This window comes from Phacochoerus africanus, chromosome 3 (assembly GCF_016906955.1).
Source record: "Phacochoerus africanus isolate WHEZ1 chromosome 3, ROS_Pafr_v1, whole genome shotgun sequence".
NCBI lineage: Eukaryota > Metazoa > Chordata > Mammalia > Artiodactyla > Suidae > Phacochoerus > Phacochoerus africanus.
The window spans coordinates 132,352,110-132,377,629 of record NC_062546.1 but is presented as its reverse complement, the minus strand read 5'-3'; the positions used below and the strand labels follow the sequence as shown (position 1 = coordinate 132,377,629).

The 25,520-nt window shown below is 38.5% G+C and overlaps 1 protein-coding gene across 2 annotated transcripts in view; it reads left to right on the top strand.

Moving 5' to 3' along the window:
• Positions 1–25,210, top strand: part of PLA2R1 (phospholipase A2 receptor 1) — a 126,238-nt gene extending 101,028 nt beyond the window's left edge. Inside the window, exons 21-30 of one of the 2 annotated variants that reach the window (XM_047772710.1) lie at positions 7,372–7,489; positions 8,161–8,291; positions 8,660–8,807; positions 12,455–12,690; positions 15,269–15,437; positions 17,233–17,370; positions 20,072–20,188; positions 21,601–21,777; positions 24,555–24,587; positions 24,728–25,210. In XM_047772710.1, the coding sequence (XP_047628666.1) occupies positions 7,372–7,489; positions 8,161–8,291; positions 8,660–8,807; positions 12,455–12,690; positions 15,269–15,437; positions 17,233–17,370; positions 20,072–20,188; positions 21,601–21,777; positions 24,555–24,587; positions 24,728–24,942 (1,482 nt within the window). In that variant the 3' untranslated portion in view covers positions 24,943–25,210. The remainder of the gene's footprint in view (positions 1–7,371; positions 7,490–8,160; positions 8,292–8,659; positions 8,808–12,454; positions 12,691–15,268; positions 15,438–17,232; positions 17,371–20,071; positions 20,189–21,600; positions 21,778–24,554; positions 24,588–24,727) is intronic. The other variant, XM_047772711.1, reaches the window with a different exon arrangement.
• Positions 25,211–25,520: the final 310 nt, after the last annotated feature.

Sequence of the window (25,520 nt, the reverse complement as noted above, 5' to 3'; positions counted from 1 at the left end):
CCTTTTTATGACTGAATAATAGTCTATGCCACATTTTGTTTATCTGTTCATCTGTTAATGGTTGGCTTATTTCCACTTTTTAACTATTTTGAGTAAATCTGCTAGGAACATTGGCATACAAGTGTCTGCTGGAGTCCCTGTTTTCGCATATTTGGGGTATTATACCTAGGAGTGGAATTGCAATATCATATGCTAACTCCATGTTTAACTTTTTGAAGAACAAACTGTTTTACACAGGGGCTGAACCATTTGACAGTCCTGCCAACAGTGTATGTTAGCAATTTCTCCATATCCTTGACAACACTTGTCATTACCTGTCTTTTGATTATTGCCAACACTAGAGTCTAATGTTAGTGGTTTTGATCTGCATTTCCCTAATGAATAATGATGTTGAGCATCTTCTCACGTGCTTATTGACTATTTATATATTGTCTTTGCAAAAATGTCTATTCTGGTCCTTTGCCAATTTTTAAATTTGGGTTATTTGTCTTTCTGTTGTTGAGTTGTAGGAGTTCTTTATATAATCTAGATATAAAACACTTATCAATTATATGTTTTGTATTTTCTCACATTTTTTGGTTGTCTTTTTACTTTATTGATAATATCCTTTGATGCATAAAAGCTTTTAATTTTTTTTTTGTCTTTTTAGGGCCACTCCCTTGGCATATGGAGGTTCCCAGGCTTGGGGCCCAATCGGAACTGTAGCCTCTAGCCTACACCACAGTCACAGCAATGCCAGATCCGAGCCACATCTGTGACCTACACCACAGCTCACAACAATGCCAGATCCTCAACCCACTGAGCAAGGTCAAAAATCGAACCTGTGTCCTCATGGATAATAGATTCGTTTCTGCTGAATCACAATGGGAACTCCAAAGTTTTTAATTTTAATGAAGTCCAATTCACCTATTTTTTCTTTTGTTGCTCATGCTTTTGGTATCATATCTAAGAATATGTTGCTAAATCCAAGGTCATAAATATTACCTCTTATGTATTCTTCTAAGAGCTTTATGGTTTTAGCTCTTATATTTAGATTTTGGAATGTTTTTGTTTGAGTCTTATACCTGATGGTTTTTCACAGTTTTTTGAACAAAGGCATCCTGGAGTGCTCTGAGGGGAACAGCCACAAAGAATGCTCAAAATCACACTTTTGATACAGAGAGTGAGCAACTCCGAAGCATGAGCACAACTATTCTTATTAATCATAATACCTCCCAGGCATAAAAAGACTATGTTAAGGAAATTCAAGGCAAGTTATATCCTTGGCATTAGAGAAATAATTCTTAGAAACTTAGAATGTTTGTTTTTGGTTCACCCTTGGCCACTGCCCTTTCCCTGAACTTTCTTATCCATACTGCTTAGCTCTGTCCCATGTTTCTTCCTGTGTAGGCATGGGGGAGCATGTACACACATGGGCATGGGAACAGGGATGGCCCAGCAGACCCAGGACAAAAGTGCAAGTCAGTGCTTCCTTTGTAAGGAACAGGAAGGGGCATGAGTAAAGCACAAACATGCACACATAGGAGGAGAAGACTTTCTGCAGCTAACTATGGAACAGCTTAAAACACCCTCCTGTAGCTTAGGGGTTTTTAAATCTTTATTGATAACTAATAATGAGATTAGTGGTTCATAGCCCTGATGATTATTTAAAATCACCAGATGGGAGTTCCCGTCGTGGCGCAATGGTTAACGAATCCGACTAGGAACCATGAGGTTGCGGGTTCGGTCCCTGCCCTTGCTCAGTGGGTTAAGGATCCGGCGTTGCCGTGAGCTGTGGTGTAGGTTGCAGACGCGGCTCGGATCCCACGTTGCTGTGGCTGTGGCGTAGGCCAGTGGCTACAGCTCCGATTCAACCCCTAGCCCGGGAACCTCCATATGCCGCGGGAGCGGGCCAAGAAATAGCAACAACAACAACAACAACAATAACAACAACAACAACAACAACAAAAAGGCAAAAATAAAATAAAATAAAATAAAATCACCAGATGAACTTTCTAAAAATATCGAGGTGCAAGTGACATCTGATTTAATGAGTCTGATTTAATTCATCTAATGGGATCCAGGCATTAGTTTTAGTTGTTTTTTTTGTTTTTTTTTTTTGTCTTTTTAGGACCGCACCCGCAGCATATGGAGATTCCCAGGCTAGGGGTCAAATCAGAGCTGTAGCTGCTGGACTACACCACAGCCACAGCAACACCAGATCCGAGCCGCATCTGCGACCTACACCACAGCTCACGGCAACACTGGATCCTTAACCCACTGAGCAAGGCCAGGGATCGAACCCGCAACCTCATGGTTCCTTGTTGGATTCGTTTCTGCTGTGCCACAACGGGAACTCCAGGCATTAGTATTTTTTAAAAGCTCCATCAGTTATTCTCGCATGCGGCCAGTATTTATTTGCCTGGCAATGCCGCAGTTGCACAACTTAGTGTTTGAATCATTCAGAGGACTTGATTACTAAGGATATGGTCACAGCAGGTTTCATGAGAGGGTGACCTATTACAGACTGAGGTTTCAGGGTCCCCAGGCAGGGTCTCCCCACCCATAGTTCTCTCTCCTGCATAGTAGCAGCTAAAATCCCACCAGTGGAGCCTCATTCCTTTGCCTTAACACTTTTAATTAACTTTTAAGGAAATATTTCTGAGATTGTCTCATCTGCCATTTACACTTTGGAAGAAGTGGGTTTATCAGATCATTAGGAAAGCTAGAGATATAGAGAACAGACTTGTGATTGAGGGGGGCAGGGGGCAGTGGAGGAGGGTTGGGTTAGGAGTTTGAGATTAGTAAATGCAAACTATTATATATAGAATGGATAAACAACAAGGTCCTACTGTATAGCATAGGGAAATATATTTAATATCCTGTAATATACCATAATGGAAAAGATTATGAAAAAGAATATATATATATATACATATATATATATAAAACTGAATCACCTTGCTCTAAGCAGAAGTTAACACAACATTGTAAATCAACTATACTTTAATGAAATAATTCTTTTAAAAGCTGGGGTATGGAAAGCCCAGTGGGGATGGTTCAAATTAACAACAACAAAAAGGTACAGAAGGAAAATTGGTAGGAGGAGTTCCCGTAGTGGTGCAGTGGAAATGAATTCGACTAGGAACCATGAGGTTGTGGGTTCGATCCCAGGCCTCACTTAGTGGGTTAAGGATCCGTCATTGCTGTGAGCTGTGGTGTAGGTCGCAGACGTGGTTTGGATCTGGCATTGCTGTGGCTGTGGCGTAGGTCGGCAGCAACAGCTCCTATTAGACCACCTAGCCTGGGAACCTCTATATGCCGCAAGTGCAGTCCTAAAAAAGAAAGAAAGAAAAGAAAATTGTTAGAGAGCAATGACAGACATTACTCATTTATCTTTTTTTTTTAAAGGGCTGTACCTGCAGCATGTGGACATTCCCAGGCTAGGGGTATAATCGGAGCCACAGCTGCCAGTCTATGCCACAGCCGCAGCAATGCAGGATCCAAGCCCAGTCTGTGACCTACACCCAAGCTCACGGCAATGCCGGATCCTTAACCCACTGAACAAGGCCAGGGATCAAACCCACGTCCTCCTGGATATTAGTCGGGTTTGTTACCACTGAACCATGACGGGAACTCCCTCATGTAGAGTTCTGCATATCAATACATTATGTTCCATTTAAAATTTGCTTCTTGTTTGCCAACTTCCTAGGACGAATTTTTATTGGTTATTTCTAAGAAAAAATCCTACTTGGTTGACTATCCATTTTTACAAGTTTCAAAACTGAGATACCAGAAGTTAAGTGTTTTTTCTCAGTCTCATATTTCCCCCATGTTTGATTAGGTAAAAGAGCCTTATCAGGGATTGCCCTGAGAAGAAGTCATCTAAGATACTTGTCACAGCAGAGTTGCGTGTAAGAGGAAGAAATTCTGTGTGTGTGTGTGTGTGTGTGTGTGTGTGTGTGTAGAGAGAGATTAGATTAACTCTTGTGCTTCTACTTATATATATTTTATGCCCGGACCTGGATTTAGTGCTAATGGCTGCTTTCCAACATCTGGTTTGATATTAGCCAACATTTTGTTTCATGTATAACGGGTTTTCCTTAAGAAAAAACTCGCTCCTCTTTTAAATTATATAAATTTTTATCATTTTATTCATTCATTTCATTCATTTATGTTGGATATTGGTGACTCAATGGTGAGGAGAAATAAATACAATCTCTTCTCTTTTGGAGCTTACAGACTCGAGGGGGAGAAACATTAGTAAATCAATCAGGAAAATGATTTACAACTGTGACATAAATGATGGAGAGTTACACAGTTCTGTAAAAGTATGTAACAGGAGGACCTGACTGAGGTCATCAAGACAGGAAACATTAAAAGTAGGGGAAACAGCATGTGTTAAAGTCCTGCGATGAGAAGAAATGTGACATTTTGAAACATAGAGATCTAGAATGTGAAAAGGGAGATGAAAGAAGTAGGCAATATTATGTTAGAGTTTCTGGTTTTTATCCTAAGAGCAATGAGAAACCCCAAAGTGTTTTTAACTAAAGAGGGAAATGATCAAGATTGAGTTTAGAAAAAAAATCATTCAGGCTGCAGTACCAGCAGGGAAGGCAAAAATGAGGAATGTAAGAGTAGTTAGGAATCTATTACAATAGTCTAAGCAAGAGATAAGCCATTTGGGCTGATTGTGGTTGCAGAGACTATGGGGCACTGGGCATAGGGAGATTGGTGAAGGGCTCAGTCATTTGATGTCCAGATGGTAGGACGGAAGGGGTAATAGAGGGAACTGAAGGGTGGAAAGACTCCCTGGTTACAGGCTTATTCGAATGTCCTACTGACTATGCCATTCAAGGTCAGTAGGAACACTGGAAAAGGACCACATCTGGAGGAGATCATGAATTCCATTTTCAAATTTTGAACTGGAAATGACTTCGAGACAAAAAAGAATTTTATATTCGAAATTCATTTGGGATACAGTAAAATATCCTTAATTCATGGTAATAACCAGAGATGCATTAAACTTGATCACATTTTGCAAATGAGTAGGTAAATAAACATTTAAAATTAAGGGTGTTGTACTTCATCTGGCTGCTTTGCTTTAATTATTAATGACACCATTTCAAAATGTGTTAGTAAACATGTTATACTTTTAGAAACAATGAAGTTGTGGTAATGGGAGGCTACACTCCTGCAGTCAAGCTAGTAAATCCTGGCTGAGGCAAACGAGGTGGTGGTGGTGCTGGGGGGAGGGGGGCCATGTGTGTGTGTGTTCTCTGGAGAGGTTTATTAAGCTAAATGAACCCGTGAGGTTCATTGGTATTTATGAATGGTTCATTAGTGCAACTATCTGAACACAAGGTGAATTCACATTAAATGATAAGACTTCCTAATAATTAGTATGTGCCACTCTTTGGAATTTGTAATTAGAGGAAAGAGGCAGAATGAAAGGAAATAGATAAAAGGATAGTTGTTATAAAATTAAAATCCTTTCAAGCCAATTCCATTTCTTTGTGAAGCAAACAAGGTAAAGGGGACCTGAAGAAGTGAAAATGTACTTCCTCTCTTAGTTGGCACCTCAACTTCAGGCTAGATCAGGATTTCTGGTTTTTATCCTAAGAACAATAGGAAATCACTGAAGGGCTTAAAGAGTGACATGTTCAGGACTGAGTTCTAAAAAGAATTACCTGAGCACTGCTGACACCTGGGGCAGGTGATTACTTGTTAGGAGTGACTGACCAGGGCATAATAGGGTGTTCAGCAGCATCCTTGTTCCCTACCCCGTAGATGCCAACAGCATCCCCCCACTCAAGCTGTGACAACCAAAAATATCTCCAGATATTACCAAAATATCACTTGGAGAGCAAAATATCACTGGACTACATCTAGAATCCCGGAATGTCATTCGACAATTATTTCAGGGTCTCTTGACTTTTATTTTATTCCACAAATATTTATTGGGGGCCTTCTTTGTTGTCCTATTGAAACTGGAGCAACACTTAGTCTCTCCACTTTTTAAGGAGTTTATCATGGTGGGGAAGGGAAAGAAATTTGGATATTAAAGAAGGATGCTCTCTCAAGGGTAGGTTTCCACACTAGCCTAGAATAATCTTGTAGCTGGGATTTACTCAGTGGCAGATCTCAAGATGTAACCCATCAAGGACCAGCGTTGTCTATATTCATTGATGAGAGAATAACCCCCATGGAATGTTTTTTGCATGAAGTCTCTCCTGACTCCTCTGGAACTTTGCCTGATCTGTTGTAGCCTTTCTCTTCTATCTCTCCCTCTCCCCTGGCTCCTTCTGGTTTTATTATCATGTTTACATTTTGCTGAGCTTAGTGAGGGGGTACTTTTCCTCCACCCTGCCTGCCCTGCCTAACAGTTAACATCTATCTTCTTATCCCATAATGAGTAATCCCTGCCATGCCACAGACATGATTCTCTCATGGATAATTATCAACTCTCACTGCCAACCCCACAGTTTCTCCACTTGACACTGTTGGCGCCCCTCCCATTTGTTTCTCCTCCTAGCTTTCCTTGGTCCTGCCCTTGCTTCTCTTCCCACCAGGCTCCTTTTTTTTTCTTTTTTTTCTTTTTCTTTTCTGGATCTTGCTCATTGACTTTTGGACCATATGGCTGACTCCAAGTATTTAGTCAATTTAAATACCTGATGTGGTTTAATTCCCCAGTGTTCCTCTCTCACTCAAAGTGAGGAAGTATATCTATAAATAAAATTGAACAAAGTTATTAACTGCCACTAAAAGAAATTTTTTTTAGATTAAATCCTCTACTATAAACTCTGCAGTCAGGCTAGCTCCTTTTTAGAAGGAATACTATTTTTCTTCTTTTTTTTTTTTTTGGTGTTTTGTCTTTTTAGGGCCTCACTCGTAGCATGTGGAGGTTCCCCTCGGAGCTGCAGCTGCCAGCCTATGCCAGAGCCACAGCAACACCAGATCCAAGCTGCGTCTGTGACCTACACCACAGCTCAAGGCAACACCAGGTCCTTAACCTACTGAGCAAGGCCAGGGATCGAACCCTCAATGTCATGGTTCCTAGTCAGATTTGTTTCCCCTACACCACAATAGGAACTCAGAGGAATACTACTTTTCATTGAGCAGAAGACATTGTTCTGACATCCCACATGACAAAACACACCCTCGCCTCTGTTCCCTCCTGATGCAGGTGCACAAAAGGCACTGCCTCACCCCGAAAGCTGGTCCTCTTAGGTTTTCTTTCACTCCTTTGGAGCAGCTGGGGTTGGGGGGGAGTCATTTCTGTCCAAGAAAATTATAAAAAATTTTCAAGGCTGTTCCTCAGTGTTTTTAGGCAACTTTTAATTCATTGGGAAAAATATGGAAATTAATGGTTTTTTTGGACATTTTTTATAGTGCCTTTTGATGAAAATCCCCAAAGTCCCAGGCGACTGGAAAAACTGGACATCTGCTCAAAATTTCTGTGTTAAAGAAGGGGGGACACTGGTCGCCATTGAAAATGAAGTGGAGCAAGGTACTCAATGGCCAATCAGGCAAAAATCACCATTTTTATTCAAGCACCAATAATATTCCTCAAAAATCCTAACATTTCCAAAGCCACATTTTAAGTACTAGATTGCTGGTGACATGGATGCTTTCACTTTGACCTATAAAGTTTATATCATGACATCTGTAAAAGTCAGTACACTCCATTGCTTACAAAGTGCTAATTTCCTGGAGCCTTTTGTCTCACCAGGAGTAGTGGAAAGAATAAGGATATATTTACAATTAGTATTTCAAAATATCTAAAATAATCTGAGTAGTCTATTTTAATTGCATGGTATAATTTTTTAGATCCTTTAGATTTACCTACACACTTTATTTGCTATTTAGGCAATAATTGCATGATTTAAGTATAGTAGATAAACCCTCTTGTTTAGAAAGGCATTGAATGAATACTGGAAATTGTTTTGTTAACGATATGATGAAATCCCAGGCTTAGCCAGCTAATTTCTGTCAATTTAAACTGAACAAAAGTGAAAGCGACTGTATTACCTTAATAAGGACAAAGTAACAAACTCCTACAATTGATTCGTAATTAAGTTTGGCTGTCATTTAAATAAAATCATAGCTATAAACAGAATCTGATGATTACCCAAATGGTTTATATGCTATTAAATTTGATAACGTATTCTTATTTTTCAGCTTTCATTACTATGAATCTTTTTGGCCAGACCACTAATGTGTGGATAGGGTTACAAAATGGTGATTATGAAAAATGGCTAAATGGAAGGCCTGTGTCATATTCTAATTGGTCTCCATTTGATATAGTAAATGTAAGTTTTAAGATTTATTTTTTGGAAATCATTTTAGTGAGAGATCCTATTTGAGACTTGTCTACTGAAGTTTTATTTACTTCCTATGTTTTGTAGGCATAAATTTTTATTAGTCACTTATTAATATATTAATTTTAATAATGTATTAATGTAATTTCATATAATTTTGATATGTTCCATTAATGTAATTATTTTAGTCATTGCAATAATTATTTTGTGTGTGATGAGGTGAGTTGCAAATAGGTTTATTAAATGCAAATAAAGGAATAATGGTGGTTGAATTTTTAATAATTACATCCTTAATAAAAATCTCAATGTTACAATAATGTTATATGTTACCATTTTAAAAAAAATGTATTCTTTCGAAGCTTCCAAGTCATAACCCCACCAAAGTTCAAAAACACATTCCTCTCTGTGCCTTGCTATCGAATAATCCTAATTTTCACTTCACTGGAAAATGGTATTTTGAAGACTGTAGAGAAGAAGGTTATGGATTTATTTGTGAAAAAATGCAGGGTAAGAAATATTTGCTTTTTTATTCCTTTCATTTCTGTGGCTCATTCTTTTCTTCCATGTTTGTTTAACATGCTGTATAAGCGATAGTCTCATAGCTAACAGTGCCAGCACTTATTCTTTAAACTTTACATATATATGGTCACTTTATCTCCACTACCTCAGGTCTGTGGGATTCTAAGGACTCCAGAGACCACCTGAAGGATGACCAAGTTTATACATCCATTTTGGTCATGTTAAAAGCCTTTACTGCTTGTTCTAGGATTGTATGTCTGTTCAGATAATAAAAAAGACATTGAAAGAACTGTTGGAGAAGAGTCAAGTAAATAAACCAACTCAATACTTACTCTTCTTGGAACCTTCAAATGGTCTCCGTGGCTAAATATGGCATGCAGCCCATGTCTGGATCTGATGATCAGAACACCCAGTGACTTCTAATATGAAATACCAAAGCTATGGTGTTACAAGTAGCCAATGAGGTCAATGAACGGTGTGAGTACATGGTAAATAATGTTGAGTAATAAAAACAACAACAACAATAGCTCACATCTCATGCTTTTACTGAGCCCCAGGCTTCCCTAGAGGTCCATAATGTGTGCCTGGAGCTGTGTGGAATTCTAGGCAGCTTAGGAAATATATGCTTACTTGGAATATGAATTATACCTCCTATTGTTGCATACATGTGAACTTTTTGATGATACTGAGTACCAAGCCATCTTCAGAAAAGCAGTTCCAGGGAAACACTGTTTCCTAATTCACAGTTATCACCTGAGTGTAATAATGGTCAAGAACTGAACTAAGATGCCAGATTAGTTATAGTAAGAATATTATGAGAAGACCAGAGTCTTATAGGAAAAGAAATAATATCACTACATCATTACTTGCATACTTATGATGCACCTGGCACTGTGCCTTAACTTTATAAGCATCATGCCATAAAATCCTCAAGACCATTCTCTGCAGTAGGTAAAAATCTCCCCATCTTACAGTTGAGGAACTTGAGGCTCAGGAACAAATAAGTAACACACGTGAAGTCTCTCAGTTAAATACAATGCTTCTGCTCTAGGACGATGATATTGATCTCTTCTTGAAAGGTACTCTCTGACCACTTTCTCTACTCCACATTTTTTATTTATTTATTTATTTATTTATCTTTGTCTTTTTTGAGGGCTGCACCCATGGCATATGGAGGTTCCCAGGCTAGGGGTTGAATCGGAGCTGTAGCTGCTGGCCTAAGCCACAGCCACAGCAACACCATATCCGAGCCGCATCTGCAACCTACACCACAGCTCACGGCAATGCCGGATCCTTAACCCACTGAGCGAGGCCAGGGATTGAACCTGCAACCTCATGGTTCCTAGTCAGATTCATTTCTGCTGTGCCACGATGGGAACTCCTCTTCCATATTTTTAGGAATAATAATGTAGGTTCTTTTGGAGATAGAATAGAGTAGTGGGGTGGTAGTGTTCAAATCCCACTTGGGTTCCTTCCCTACCTCTGTAAATAAATTGTCAGCCAAGTCTCCTCTATAAACCTTGATTTCTGCATCTGTAAAATGGAATAATAAATACACCGCAGACTCTACCTATAAACAATGTTTAGGAAATTCCCAACATACGTTTAACAAACAATTTTTTATTATTATTGTTTTAAATGAATTATTATTCAACTATACAAGTTCTTGTAGTCTAAAATGAATACCCAAATTCTGGCTCCTCTTTTTTATGTGCCATTGGAATATGTATTTACTTTGGGCTTAGAGCCTAAAGTCTCTAATCTGCCCAAAAGAATAAAGAAAGATATCTGAATAAAAAGTCAAAATCCCCAATTTTGAACTTGGTTTCCAATGGATCTTTGTAAGATCAGCAGATGGCAAAATCATATTGCTCAGAAGTTCCTATTGTGGCTCAGGGGTAACGAATCTGACTAGTATCCATGAGGATACAGTTATATCCCTGGCCTTGCTCAGTGGGTTAAGGATCCAGCATTGCAGTGGATGTGGTATAGGGTGGGAGCTGCAGCTGTGATTCAACTCCTAGCCTGGTAACTTCCATATGCCACAAGTGTAGCCCTAAAAAGAAAAAAAAAATCATATTGCTCAAAATCACCTATGTTATGAAACCTGATGAGATCAGTTACATAGGAGAAATTCATTTTGTGGAAATAATGGGTGCACAACTTAGTGGGGAAAATACTTAAATTGATATTGAGTCACATACATTTAATTTTAATAATTATCATTTGCTTAATTTTAAAATAAATTTTATTGCAGTATAGTTGACTTAGAAAGTTGTGTTAGTTTCAGATGTACAGCAAAGTAACACACTGTTATTTTTAAATAGCTACTTTGGTAGTACATTCGTTTTGTATAAGTAATATGTAGACTTTGTATATCAACTGACAGACTTCTAGCAAAGAAAAATAGATGATGAAAGTCTGTTCCATCACAATTTAGTTGGTGAATAGATTAATTTCACTTTGGTTTTACATTATTACTGTTGCTATACTGAGGTAACAGTTTTAGGAAAAGCCAAATCCCCACTCTGCCATTTTTTGGGGGGTTTGGGGAGAGTGGGACAAGAAGAGAAGAGGAAAGCAAGCAGCAGCATTTATTTAGTGCCTGCTGTGTTCCACATCCTAAAGTAAGTGCTTTCCGTGACTATCTCCTTGAATTTTACCTCCACCCCACTAATGAAAGCCCTAGTAATCTCTTACAGACCAGAAATTTTGAGTTTAGAGAGAGCAGCTAATTTCACTGAGGTCTTTAAGTCATTTAGGATCAGGGCTGGGATTGAGTCCCAGGTCTTCAGACCTATCCACACCTCACCATGCTCCTTCCCAACCCCAAATTTGATAAAACCGATATACAGAGAGAAATCCCAGCTGCTTTGGAACAGACAGTTCAGAAATTCTTACTTTGTTTTTGTGCTTTAGGATTCCTAAATTTAGCCTAAATACAGTACAGAACAAAAAGGCAAATGCACATATTAAAGAGGAAATATTTGTATGTAACACAGCCACTCATGAACATGAAGCACTAATTATTGTATGTGGGAAAACCTGTCTTTTAATTTATAGATTTTGACTCTAGGTTACACATTAATAATAATGGTTAATAAGAACTGAATTATTTCTAAGCATTTATTAACTTATTTTTAAACTTCTTTTTAGAAATCATACCTGTTAACATTAAACATGATAACAACTATCATATACTCTCAAAAGTTTAATGAAGTGTTATATTTGAGAATATGTTTGTATAAATTATTCGACTACATTATATATGTTAGTATTGTCGTAGTAAGTACTAAATTTTGCCAGCAGCATGTGTTAGGCTGATTGTACCTGCGAAAATTAAATCTGCCTAAGGAGATCACTATCAGTTCCACCAAAAAGTAGTCAGTTTGATAAGCAACTGTTGAGATGGGAAATTGAGAAATGATGTAATATATGTTTATATTTTTAAAAAACAAGCTTATTCATTAAATTTCCTAAGTGTTTTCATTCTTTAGCATTACCTATGCTTACAGATACTATCTTCATTTTCAAGTAGTTCTGGGAAGGAAAATTCCAATGTTAACTCAGCATGAATCATGCCTCCCCCTTTCTCAACCAGATGCTACAAATAACTTTTGTTGTTCTTGTTCTAGATACTTCTGGACACAGTGCAAATACATCTGATATGTATCCAATCCCCAATACCTTAGAATACGGAAACAGAACTTACAAAATAATTAATGGGAATATGACTTGGTATACAGCACTAAAAGTCTGCCTGATGCATGGAGCAGACCTGGTCAGCATTACAGACCAGTACCACCAGTCCTTCCTCACTGTTATGCTCCATCGGCTAGGACACGCCCACTGGATTGGACTGTTCACTGAAGTAGGTGGCCCAGAATCCCATGGACAATCCTTGCATAATAATAGAGCCTTAATGATATAGCCACTGAAATGAGCGCAGAGCACAGAAAAAAAAAATAAACATGAAATAATAGTAAATGTAACATTTAAGTAATTGGATTATATAACTACTGACCATGCTTATGAGCAGCATATGACTACAAAATAAAAGTGTCCTTTTTTATTTTTATTTATATTTATTTATTTGTCTTTTTAGGGCCACACCTGCAGCATATGGAGGTTCCCAGAATAGGGGTCAAACTGGCACACCACAAATCATGGCAATGCTGGATCCTTAACCCACTGATCGAGGCCAAAGATGGAACACACATTCTCATGGATGCTAGTCAGGTTCGTTAACCACTGAGACATGACAGGAACTCTGAAAGTGTCCTTTTTTTAGAGTAAACATCTACCTACCTAATTTCTGGAAATGAATGCCCTTCAAAGGTTCTCCAAAAATTTCTGAGAAATTTCAGGATATTGCCTCATCTGTGCATTAGAACACATCCCAAACTCAAGCACCTGCATTTAGGTAATTTGTTGCATTTAAGAAATCTCTAGGGAAAAGTGAATCATGTTTCCTGTCTAGAAATCTGGTTATTTATTAATTAAGTACCCTTTAGAATTAAACATATGGGTTATCTTCCCCCTCTAGGATCATGGTTTGGAAAGAAATATTTTTTATTTTTATTTTTGTCTTTTTGTCTTTTTGTAGGGCTGCACCCGCAGATGTAGAGGTTCCCAGGCTAGGGGTCTAATTGGAGCGGTAGCCACTGGCCTATACCAGAGCCACAGCAACACCAGATCCGAGCCCCGTCTTCGACCTACACCACAACTCACTGCAACGCTGGATCCTTAACCCACTGAGCGAGGCCAGGGATTGAACCCGAAACCTCATGGTTCCTAGTCAGATTCGTTTCTGCTGTGCCACAATGGGAACTCCCTAATTTTATTTTTTAAAATAAAAGTGTTACACACTCAGAATTCCTGTCATGGCGCAGCAGAAACAAATCCAACTAGGAACCATGAGGTTGTGGGTTCAATCCCTGGCCTCGCTCAGTGGGTTAAGGATCCAGCATTGCCGTGAGCTGTGGTGTAGGTCGTGGCTGAGCTGGGATCTGATGTTGCTGTGGCATAGGCCAGCAGCTGTAGCTCTGATTGGACCCCTAGCCTGGGAACCTCCACGTGCCGCAGGTGTAGCCTTAAAAAAAAAAAGCAAAAACAAACAAACAAAAAAAAAAGGTTACACACTCAGATTAGTAAAAAGTAAATCTATTCTATCCTGATTTCTATTTCTACTTCCCAATGCCAATCAGTATAAACAGTTTCTTGGAGTTCCCATCGTGGCTCAGTGGTTAACAAATCTGACTGGGAACCATGAGGTTGTGGGTTAAGGATCTGACGTTGCCGTGACCTGTGGTGTAGGTCGCAGACAGGGCTCGGATCCCACGTTGCTGTGGCTATAGCTCTGAATAGACCCCTAGCCTGGGAACCTCCATTCACCGCAGGAGCAGCCCTAGAAGAGGCAAAAAGACAAAAGACAAAAACAAAATGCAAACACACAAAAAAACAGTTGCTTGTGTGTCATTTAGAGATCTGTGTATAAATGTGTATCCACGTATATACAATTTAATGGGTTAATATAAATATGGCTTTTAAACACAAATGAGTTCATACTATATATTCTGTCCTTAAACTTGTTTTTTTATTTAACATATCTTGTATGGCTTTCCATGTCAGCACATAAAAATCTAACACATTCTTTGTGACAGCAGCATGTAAGGATATACCGTAATTTATTAAACCATTCTTCTGTGAATGGACATTTGGGTTCTTCCCAGTTCTCACAATCCAAACAATGCACAAAAATATCTTTGCACAAGTAGGATAAATCTCCAGAAGTGAAGCCACTGTGTATCCTTTAACTGTTAGCAAGTGGTACCATATTGCCCTCCAAAACTGGTGCCAACTTACATGCTAACAACAATGTATGGTAACATCTTTTTTCATGTCCTTGCCAACACTGGGAATGTCAAAATTTTAATCCTTGACAGTGGGGTAGTTGAAAGGATGGTATTTCATGGTTGTTTATTGTATTTTTGCATTACAGAATGTTTCAAATTTATGCAGTTTTGCTTTATGGCCTCTGGATTTTTTTTATCAGACTTGGAAAGATATTCCTCATATCAAGAGTATAAAATATTTAGCCAAGTTTTCTTTAGCATTTTTATGTTTTCAATTTTATGTTTGAATCTTAGATCAATCTTAAATTTATTTTGGTGTAAAGAAGAAGATATTGATTCAGCTTCCCTCAGACTGCTTACTGGGAAATTATGGTGGCAAGGAGCCAAGGATTCCCCAAAACTAAAAAGGATGTTGCCTGTGGCAGATAGTCCTTTTTTTCAGGGCACATTCACAAGCTGTCCTGGACCCCCTGAACTATAAGTCTAGATATGGAAATAGGAATCTATGTGTGGAGTGAGGGCTGCTCAGACAGCACTGGGTGATAGTACCAGCAGTCATGGCCAAGGAAATGATGGCTCAGTTTCCCTCCACAGAACGGTCTTCACTTTGAATGGTCAGATGGCACCAAATCTTCCTTCAGTTTTTGGAAAGATGATGAGTCATCCTTCTTGGGTGACTGTGTTTTCGCAGACACCAGTGGGCGCTGGAGTAGCACAGCCTGCGAGTCATATCTGCAAGGAGCCATCTGTCAAGTGCTCACGGGTAGGTTCCATTCTACTCGATTCAAAAAAATATGTGCTGTGCACCAACTGTATGCAAAGAAGGCACTGTGCTAAGCAGGAGCTATAAGGAAGGGTCATAAGAAGTATCTGCTCTTAAGAAGCATTTGATCTGGCAGATGATGTGCAGATGAATAACTGTTACACAAGGCAGGGCTCCCAAATGACAAGGGGTGGAGCAAGCTCCGTGGGAGCTAGCAAGAAAAAGAGCACATTATATCCACTTGGGGGAAAGTAAAAAGACTTCTCGAAGGAGATGACTGTGGACATTGTCCTTAAAGAATAGGTGGGATATAATCAGGCAGTGATGGGACATGGAGAAGCATTCTCAGCAGATAAGTTTGGGCAAAGACATGGGAGGAAAAAAGGACTGGGCATGTATAAGGCAAAGCTGGGGTCAAGATTTTTCTGCATCACAGGTTTTGGGCAAGGGAGAGGTAGGAAATGAGGCTAGAAACATAGGTTAGGAGCATGTGTAGAGGAACTTGAATACCACTGAGGATTTGTTTAAGTCAAAGACTAATACGATTCCAGAGCCATCACATCATCATCATCATCATCATCATGGTAATACTTATATTTATATTATATATGTAAATCAGTAATGATAATAATAGCATCTCATTACACTTAAAGTTCACCTAGCCCAATCAGGTAAACTTTATTTTAAATATAAAACTTAGAGCATTAAACAGCTTTCTGAAGGTCTAATAGATGTCCATCAACAGCAGCAGGAATAGAAGCTAAGTTTCCTTCCTCTCTGTTGTATTTATCCTATTACACCAGGTCCCCTTCCCTTTGATTGCAGTGCTGAACAAAGAGAGTTCCTTAACACTAGCTGGTTTCTTTTGAAATCTCTCATTTAGTAAGTGTGCATGTATTTACTTACACTCTGGATACTATAAGTCAAATAGCACGCATATTACTTAACTTCTGATCAAAACAATTCAGGACAAAAAATATAAATGATTATCATGTATATTGGGAAAGCTAATTATTCTAAAACATCATAAAGTTATCCTTCTTTTTTAAGTAACACTGAATTATTGAGGCTTAAGCGTCAAGCACTAGCTCACCTAAACTTCTTAAGTTGTAAGAAAGATGTTATTGTTAGCTCTCCTTTCTATGCAAGGAGGATAGGTAACATCCCCATTGCCACACACCTAGGAAATCCGTGTGGATATGTCTGCCTCTCATGCTTGTCCTCTGAAACAAATTTCCCTTAGTTATGTGTTAGGTTGTGTTGTTGTGCTGTTGTGGAAGGCAGCTATGCTCACCACTGTGCCGCCAACACTATGTTGGGCTATGTTATGATACTTCATTGAATACTTTATTTTCTTTCATAGGTTGATGAGCAGGTAAAATTTTATTATCTTCAGCACTGAGTGGAACACATTTTGTACATTTGGAAGTGCCTTTTGCCAATTTCATTCATCTGCCAGTATTTCTATGAATCACACCCTCCCCTTTTCCCAAATTTTAGGTACTAATTGTAAATATGAAAGAGAGACACCTTCACCCAGGCAGCTCCCAAATTGAGCCTATGAAGCTATGCATTAATATGTCCTATCGTGTGTAGGTAAAGATTTTTTCTCCCAGACATGGTGCAAACTATTCCTAATTTTGTATTTGTTTCTATTAAATCCACTCTTTTGAGTATTATCATGAAAATCTCGTTACATATATTTATCTTGGTCTTTTGTAGAATGCAATGCAATGTTATCTCAATCAGTGGACCCAGTCACCCCCCCCGAAATCATAACTGATTTTGTTCATAGAAACAAGACCCAGATACCCAGAGTTGTGCTCAGAAACATCTATTCCCTGGATAAAATTCAGAAGTAATTGCTACAGTTTTTCTACAGTCCTAGACAGTACGAGTTTTGAGGCTGCTCATGAATTTTGCAAAAAGGAAGGTAATTCTTTTGTGCTGGTAAAATGCTTTCAATGTATTTCTTCTTCATGTTTTAGTGAACAAGGTAGTTTTATTCATTTGTTTGATTACTTAGTGACTTTAGAAGCAACAAAAACAATTGAAAAAATAAATATTATTGATTTCGCTTGTTTGGGGTTGGCTAATATGTTCAATGTCCAAAAAATTAAAAACCCAAGATGATGTCTCATAATACTGCACTTTCCTAAGAAAGTGTTCCCTTTGAATGAATTTGAATTACGAATCTTTAATGTTCCCCAAATATTCTATGCTTTAAGTATAAGCTTGTATCTTTTCATAAAAGTCATATCACTTTAAAATTTTTAGTCAAAAGGAGTTCCCTTTGTGGCTCAGTGGTAACAAACCTGACCAGAATTCATGAGGACATGGATTCGATTTCTGGCCTTGCTGAGTGGGTTAAGGATCTAGTGTTGCCACAAGCTGAAATGCAGGTTGCAGACACGGCTTGGATCTGATATGACTGTGGCTGTGGTGTAAGCCAGCTACAGCTCCAATTCGACCCTAGCCTAGGAACTTCTGTGCAGCCCTAAAAAAAAAAAAAAAAAAACAAAGAAAAGAAAATTTTTAGTCAAAAATCACTTATTTACGATGTAAATTTTGACTTTTCTATTTTTTATTGAAGTATAGTTGATTTACAGTGTTGAGTTACTTTCTGGTGTACATCAAAGAGATTTCTATGTATACATATATAGTATAGTATATACACAATCTTTCAGGTTCTTTTCCATTATAGGTTCTTATAAGATATTGAATATCATTCCCTGTACTATAAGTAGGTCCTTGTTGTTTATTCTCTCTCTCTCTTTTTTTGGCTGCTCTCACATCATGTGGAAGTTCCCAGGCCAGGGATCAAACCTGGGCCTCTGAAGTGACAAGGCCAGATCCTTAACCCACTGCACAACAAAAGAACTCGAATCCCATACTCCTAATTTATCCCCCCTGGCTTTCCTCTTTGGTAACCATAAGTTGGTTTTCTATGTCTTTGAGTCTGTTTCTGTTTTGTAAATAAGTTTGTTTTTATCGCTTTTTTATTCCACACATAAGTGATATCATATGACTTCTTTGTCTGACTTAATTAATATGATAATTTCTAGGTCCATCCATGTTGCTGCAAATGGTTTTATTTCATTTTTTATGGCTGAGTAATATTCCATTGTATATATACTGTATATATATATATATATATATATATATATATGCTACATCTTCTTTATCCATTCATCTGTTGATGGACACTTAGATTGTTTCCATGTCTTGGCTATTGTAAATAGTGCTGCTACGAACACTGGGTGCATGTATGTTTTTGAATTAGAGTCTTCATCTTTCCCAGATAGATGCCCTAGAGTGGGATTGCTGGATCACCTTAACCCTATTTTTATTTTTTCTTTTTTGTCTTTTTGCCATTTCTTGGGCCACTCCTGCGGCACATGGAGGTTCCCGGACTAGGGGTCGAATCGAAGCCATGGCCACTGGCCTACACCAGAGCCACAGCAACACGGGATCCAAGCCGCATCTGCAACCTACACCACAGCTCACGGCAGCACCGGATCCTTAACCCACTGAGCAAGGCCAGGAATCGAACCCACAACCTCATGGTTCCTAGTCGGATTCGTTAACCACTGTGCCACGACGGGAACTCCCTATTTTTAGTTTTTTAAGGAACCTCTGTACTGTTCTCCATAGTGGCTCCACCAGTTTACATTCCCATCAACAATGTAGGAGAGTTCCCTTTTCTCTAGACCCTCTCCAGCATTTATTATTTATAGACTTTGATGACAGCCATTCTGACTGGTGTGAGGTGATGCTTCAATATAGTTTTGATTTGCATTTCTCATAATTAGCAATGTTGAGCATCCTTTCATGTGCCTGTTAGCCCTCTGTATGTCTTCTTTGGAGAAATGTCTGCTTAGGTCTCTGAGTTGTTTGGTTTTTTAGATATTGAGCTGGATGAGCTATTTAGGTATTCTGGAAATTAATCCCTTGTCGGTCACTTCATTTGCAAATATTTTTTCCATTCCATAGGTGTTTTTTTTTTTTTTATGGTTTCCTTTTCCTGTGCAGAAGCTTACAAATTTTACTAGGTTCCATTTGTTTATTTCTGCTTTTATTACTTTTGCCTTGGGAGACTGACCAAAGAAAACCCTGCTACAATTTATGTCAGATAATGTTTTGCCTATGTTCTCTCTCTAGAAGTTTTATGGTGTTTATGGTGTCTTTTTTTTTTTTTTTTGGTCTTTTTAGGGCCTCACTTGCAGGATATGGAAGTTCCCAGGCTAGGGGTTGAATTGGAGCTGTAGCTGCCAGCCTATACCACAGCCACAGCAATGCAGGATCCCAGCCACATCTGGACCTACACCACAGTTCACAGCAATGCCGGATCCTTAAGCCACTGAGCGAGGCCAGGGATTGAACCCGCATTCTCATAGATACTAGTCAGATTCATTACCGCTGAGGCACGATGGGAACTCTGTCATGTCTTATATATCTTTAAGCCATTTTTTAGTTTACTTTTTGTATATGGTATGAAGCAGTGTTCTAACTTCATTGATTTACATGCACCAAAGCCTAAGCTTTATGAGTTATGCTATAGAGAACATTATTTTAGTAATAAGTATTTACGTGTAAACACAAATACTTCCATTTGCTATCTGTCTCTTTTATAGGATCTAATCTTTTAACAATAAAAGATGAAGCTGAAAATTCATTTCTCCTAGAAGAGCTTTCTGCCTTCACTTCTTCTGTCCAGATGGTTTGGCTCAATGCTCAGTTTGATGGTGACAGTAAGTGACTTGGGTAGAGAAGAGGAGAGGGCATAAATAAATAGAGGGTGGTCAAGGTTGGTGGAAATGGCATCTGCAAACCAGAAAACTCTTGTTGGATACCTTTGCCATGAAAAAATAGCATAAATCCTAAAGCCATGTCTTCCAAAGACAGTACTGCTAACCCTTTTTTATATCCTCTTGTCCTTTGAAATAATCCCAGAAAAACAAAAATGAAAACAAACAACACAAGTTCCCATTGTGGCTCAGTGGAAATGAATCCAACTAGGAAACATGAGGTTGTGGGTTTGATCCCTGGCCTCGCTCAGTGGGTTAAGGATCCAGTGTTGCCATGACCTGTGGTATAGGTCGCATACGTGGTTCGGATCCTGCGTTGCTGTGGCTGTGGTGTAGGCCAGCTGCTGTAGCTCCGATTCAACCCCTAGCCTGGGAACCTCCATGTGCCGAGAGTGCAGTCCTAAAAAGCAAAAATAAATAAATAAATTTTAAAAATTGAAAAAACCAAACAAACCAAAAAACCAAACTTAATCTCACATCATGAAGATGCTTGGTAGTAACTTTGTGTTCACAGACTTAGTCATAGACCCTAAAGCATATGAAAATACCCCTGGTTCCTAAATGTTAGAAGAGCACAATAGAGTTATGGGAGTGTTTCAGTGATAAATAATGCTATTAGAATTGTTACTTGCTACTCATTAAACCACAATTTGTAATCAGATGAGAGCATGATCTCTTCCCCTTAATATAATTGATGGTTATTGAAAGTACTTATAAAGAAAATTATTTTAATTGGTATGGAGAACTTGTTACAGTGGTATACCAAGTTGGAGGATGTGTCTACCCTGGCAAGGAAGAGTATTTCAACCCCTGCCATTGCTTAAAGTTTCTAGCACATGGTGATAATAAAAAACTGACACTTTTGCTTAATTTTATTGTTTCAAAGCCTTTTCAGACAATGCACCCCTTTACCACCTACATGTGGATGGACTCTGCCGCTGCCCACACCCCTTGGTACACCACTGGCTTGCTTTTTAAAGAAACTCACTGTAAAATTCTTTTAGAAAGTGAACCATTTTATAATGATACAGAAGTTAGGACTTCAAATGGTTTCTTTAAATTGGTTATAATGATAAGGAATATTTCAAAATTCCAAGTGTTACATTAAGAAACATGAGATCTTAAGTAAACTAAAGTAGAACAATTATATCTAAAATAAAGAGAGTTGTTCATGAGGCAACTTCACTAGTACCTACCTCTTGATGTCGAGCCATGACTGTACCCACTGAGTTGAATGCATCAGATAAAGAGAGAGGCTCATTAAATTTAGGGCTGCTTTTTTATGGTTCATTCCAGACTTAGTAGGTTTGATAACCGTCCACATAATTAATAGTAAGTTAGCATTTTTTCTACAGCTACAACCATAAAGTGGTTTGATGGAACTCCCACAGACCAGTCAAACTGGGGTATTCGGAAGCCAGAGATGGGCCATGTCAAACCCCATCTGTGTGTTGCCCTGAGGATTCCCGAAGGAGTGTGGCAGTTATCCTCATGTCAAGACAAAAAGGGATTTATATGTAAAATGGAAGCAGGTGGGTAAAGTTAGAAGGTACTTCTTCATTCTGATCCTACCCTGACTAAAGCTGACTCACCTCTTGAGCACTGAAAGCTTTTAAAATCCAAATATTCACAGTATTTAGATAGATTCTGGCATGATCATCTTGTTTTATATCGAACAAGTCAGAGAACTTTTCAGCTTCTTCTTTCTCTGATATAAAGGAAAAAATCACAAATCAATACAAAGACTATGACAATCTTGTGTCACCCTAGCTGTTAAAGGGCAAAGAAGCAGTTTACTTCAAGCAAATAGAACTAGAAATGTAAACTAGCAACCCTCATTCTGGTCACTGCTACTTAGAATTTTCAAGCTTCATATTTGATTCCAGGAAATATAATTCAGGTCTAGGTGGATATGTAGGTAAGTTGTGGGTAAGTATATGTGATTCTCTGGTGCAAGCTGTTATATGTTATAAATGCAATATTTGAACTTCATCTTGAACTACATATTTAGTCTATGGAGGAAAAAAAATAACTTTAGAAATCTAAGCCAGAAAAATTCTAGTCAGCTTCAAATAATAGAGATTTCTAAGACTGGACATTAACAAGGATCATTAACAGTGGGAAGGAGTTTATAATAGTCACAACAGTTTCTAGATTCCAGTATTATAAAGAAGGAGGGGTCGATGTGGCCTGGGATCCTGGAGAAGGCTTGGGAGAAGGGCTGAGGCTTTGAAATCATAAAAGATGAAGGAGGGAAGGAATATTGGACCAAAGTTCCAGTATGATGAAAGGCAGAAATTGAGAAAGAGCTTAGACTGGCTCCCGCTAGGTGGTGACGGCAACAAAGCTGTATTGACTGTAGGACGCCTCCACAGAGAGTGCCTCGAGGAGCTGAATGTGGTCTGTAGATACCCACGGTGGAGTCTCACCATCTGATGTAAAGGGAGACAGTTTTAATCTGAGTGATAAAACTAGGAGCAAAAAGGGAGGGTGGAAATGGGAAAAGAGACTCATCAGGTTTCAGTGATTGATTAGATATTGGGAATGAAGGAGCAAAAACTGATAGGTGTGGGAACCAAAGTTTGAAGCTCCAAAAATGTGGATATCAACTCTGTGTGGAAAACAAGACTGAGCTTAATACATAGTGCACCCAAGCAACCATGAGCATTCAGATGTGAAGAACAAATCAGAAGCATCTCCTGTCTGCACAGGACTTTAAAGCTTCCCTTACGACATAGGACACCTTTCTTCATCCTTCACAGCAACTTTCCAAGGCAATGGAGCAGATACGGTATTCCCCCTTTGCAGGTGAGAAAAGTACTTGTCCACACAGAGATACATGAAGGACTACATTTCTGACTCTACCTGACTCCATCCTGAGAAGAAAGACTCCCTCAACAGCCTATCTTTGAAAAGGATCTTTACATTCATAATAATACATGCTTTTTTCAATAACATTATGCAAAGTTATACAATATTATTTTTAAATTGCAAAATCACAGGGGTTTTTTTTAATGAGGCTTTGCTATTGGTAACAATGTTGACTTTTTTCAGAGTGAATGGGCAAAGTAATGCACTGAAGCACTTCCTCCACTCATAAACCCTTTGCAGTTCTTCTTCTGAGTCATTCTCTACATATTTCTCTGGATCTTTACCCAGATCAGAAATAGCAGAGTTCAAATGTTGATATCAAGTCCACTTAAAAAGGATACATTCTTATAACAGAAAATCCTCAAACAGGAACCCTCCAACTGTCAAATGGAGGAGCTATTATTCTCTTCCTAAGATTCTTGAGATCTAAAATGTGAGAAGGTGCTGATTTTTTTTCTTTTTTTTTTTTTCTTTTTAGGGCCGCATTCTGGCATATAAAGGATCCCAGGCTAGCGGTCTAATCGGAGTTGTAGCTGTCAGCCTATGCCACAACCACAGCAACGCAGGATCCAAGAGCCATGTCTGCAACCTACACCACGGCTCACGTCAATACCAGATGCTTAACCCACTGAGCAAGGCCAGGGATCAAACCTTCATCCTCATGGATGCTAGTCAGATTTGTTAACCACTGAGCCACAATGGGAACTCCGGTGCTGATTTTTTTAACCTTTGCAAAAAGCCAGGGAGGTTATCACTGCTGGACAAAACTCCACATCAGATCCTGAACAAAAGTGAGTTCCTTGCAGGCAGGCACTATATTTTACTCATACTTGTATTGCAGCACAGTGCTGAGACTGAATGGGGATTCTTTGACTTAAAAAAAAAAATAGGGAATGTGTTTGTGAGCACTAATAATTACTAATAATCAGGGGTCAGCAAACTTTTCTTGTAAAGAACCAGATAGTAACTGTCACACTGCCATTTAGCACATAAGCTGCTACAGACAATGGAAACAAATCAGTGTGGTTGAGTTCTAATAAAATATTATTTATAAAAATAGGTGGGAGTTCCCATTGTGGCGCGGCGGAAACAAACCTGACCAGTAATCATGAGGTTGCTAGTTTGATCCCTGCCCTCGCTCAGTGGGTTGGGGATCTGGCGTTGTGGTGAACTGGGGTGTAGGTCACAGACATGGCTCAGATTTCACGTTGCTGTGCCTGTGGTGTAGGCTGGTGGCTACAGCTCCGATTCCACCCCTAGCATGGAAACCTCCATATGCCGTGGGTGAGGGCCTAAAAAGCCAAAAAATAAAAATAAAAACAGGTGACCAGATTTGATCCAAGGGCCACTGTTTTCTGAGCCCTGCTATAAGAAATGACATAACTTTGTTAAATTAAAAGGAAAAATTCATCTCAGTATTTTTTGTATTTGATTTTAGATATTCACACACTAGAGGAGCATCTAGGAAAAGGTAGGTTTGAAACAGTAGAGAATAATATGATCTTTCATAGAAATAAAAATAGAAAGTAACTATGTGACACTATCTGTGTTATTTCATTGTCACTGAAGTTTTCTTTTTTCTTTTCTTTTTTTTTTTTTCATCTTCTTCAGGACCAAGTCACAGCATTATACCTCTTGCAGTAGCACTGACACTGATGGTAATTCTGGCAATTTCCACACTTTCCTTCTGCATATACAAGCACAATAGCATTATCTTCAGGAGACTTTCAGAGTTTAGAAATTCTTATTATTCTACAACTAACTTTAGTACAGTAAATTTAGAAGAAAATATTCTCATTTCTGATCTTGAGAAGAATGACCAGTAATAATGAAGTGAGAGGAATGCCCCAACCATGAGAATGAGTAAAGAAGAGTACGTTCCTTCAAGGACCAGATGCCACTGTAATGTAAATTGTGTCACCTTCTAATTATTCTCAAAGTGATTATTGGCTTTGAATTGTAACCAAATCAGGTGGGTGTTGATTTATTTATTTCTTCAAACTGTGATGATTCTTAAAAAGGAGAAATTTTACAATGGTTATTATTCAGAAAACAAGAACTATTAAAAGCAACTCCCAAAGGAAATCTCTCAAACCAATGTGAATAATAGTTTTTGCATTAATATGCTTCTACCAAATGGGGGGGTTATAAACTTATCTTGCCCCTATTCAGACCTTTACCCGCACTCATTCCATTAAAAGAGAGAGAGAGGAAGCAAAACAAAGTTTAAAACCCTACACTTATATAAGAGAAGAAAAAGGAAAGGCTTCTGAGAAGTTTCTTGTTTGTTTTTTAATTCAATCAGTGTAAAAGCAAGTTTTGAAAATCACTTACTTCTAAGCTTAAAACTTACAGGTTCTGGACTCTATAATGGTATTTAGGGTAAGATTCATTTTTATTAGTT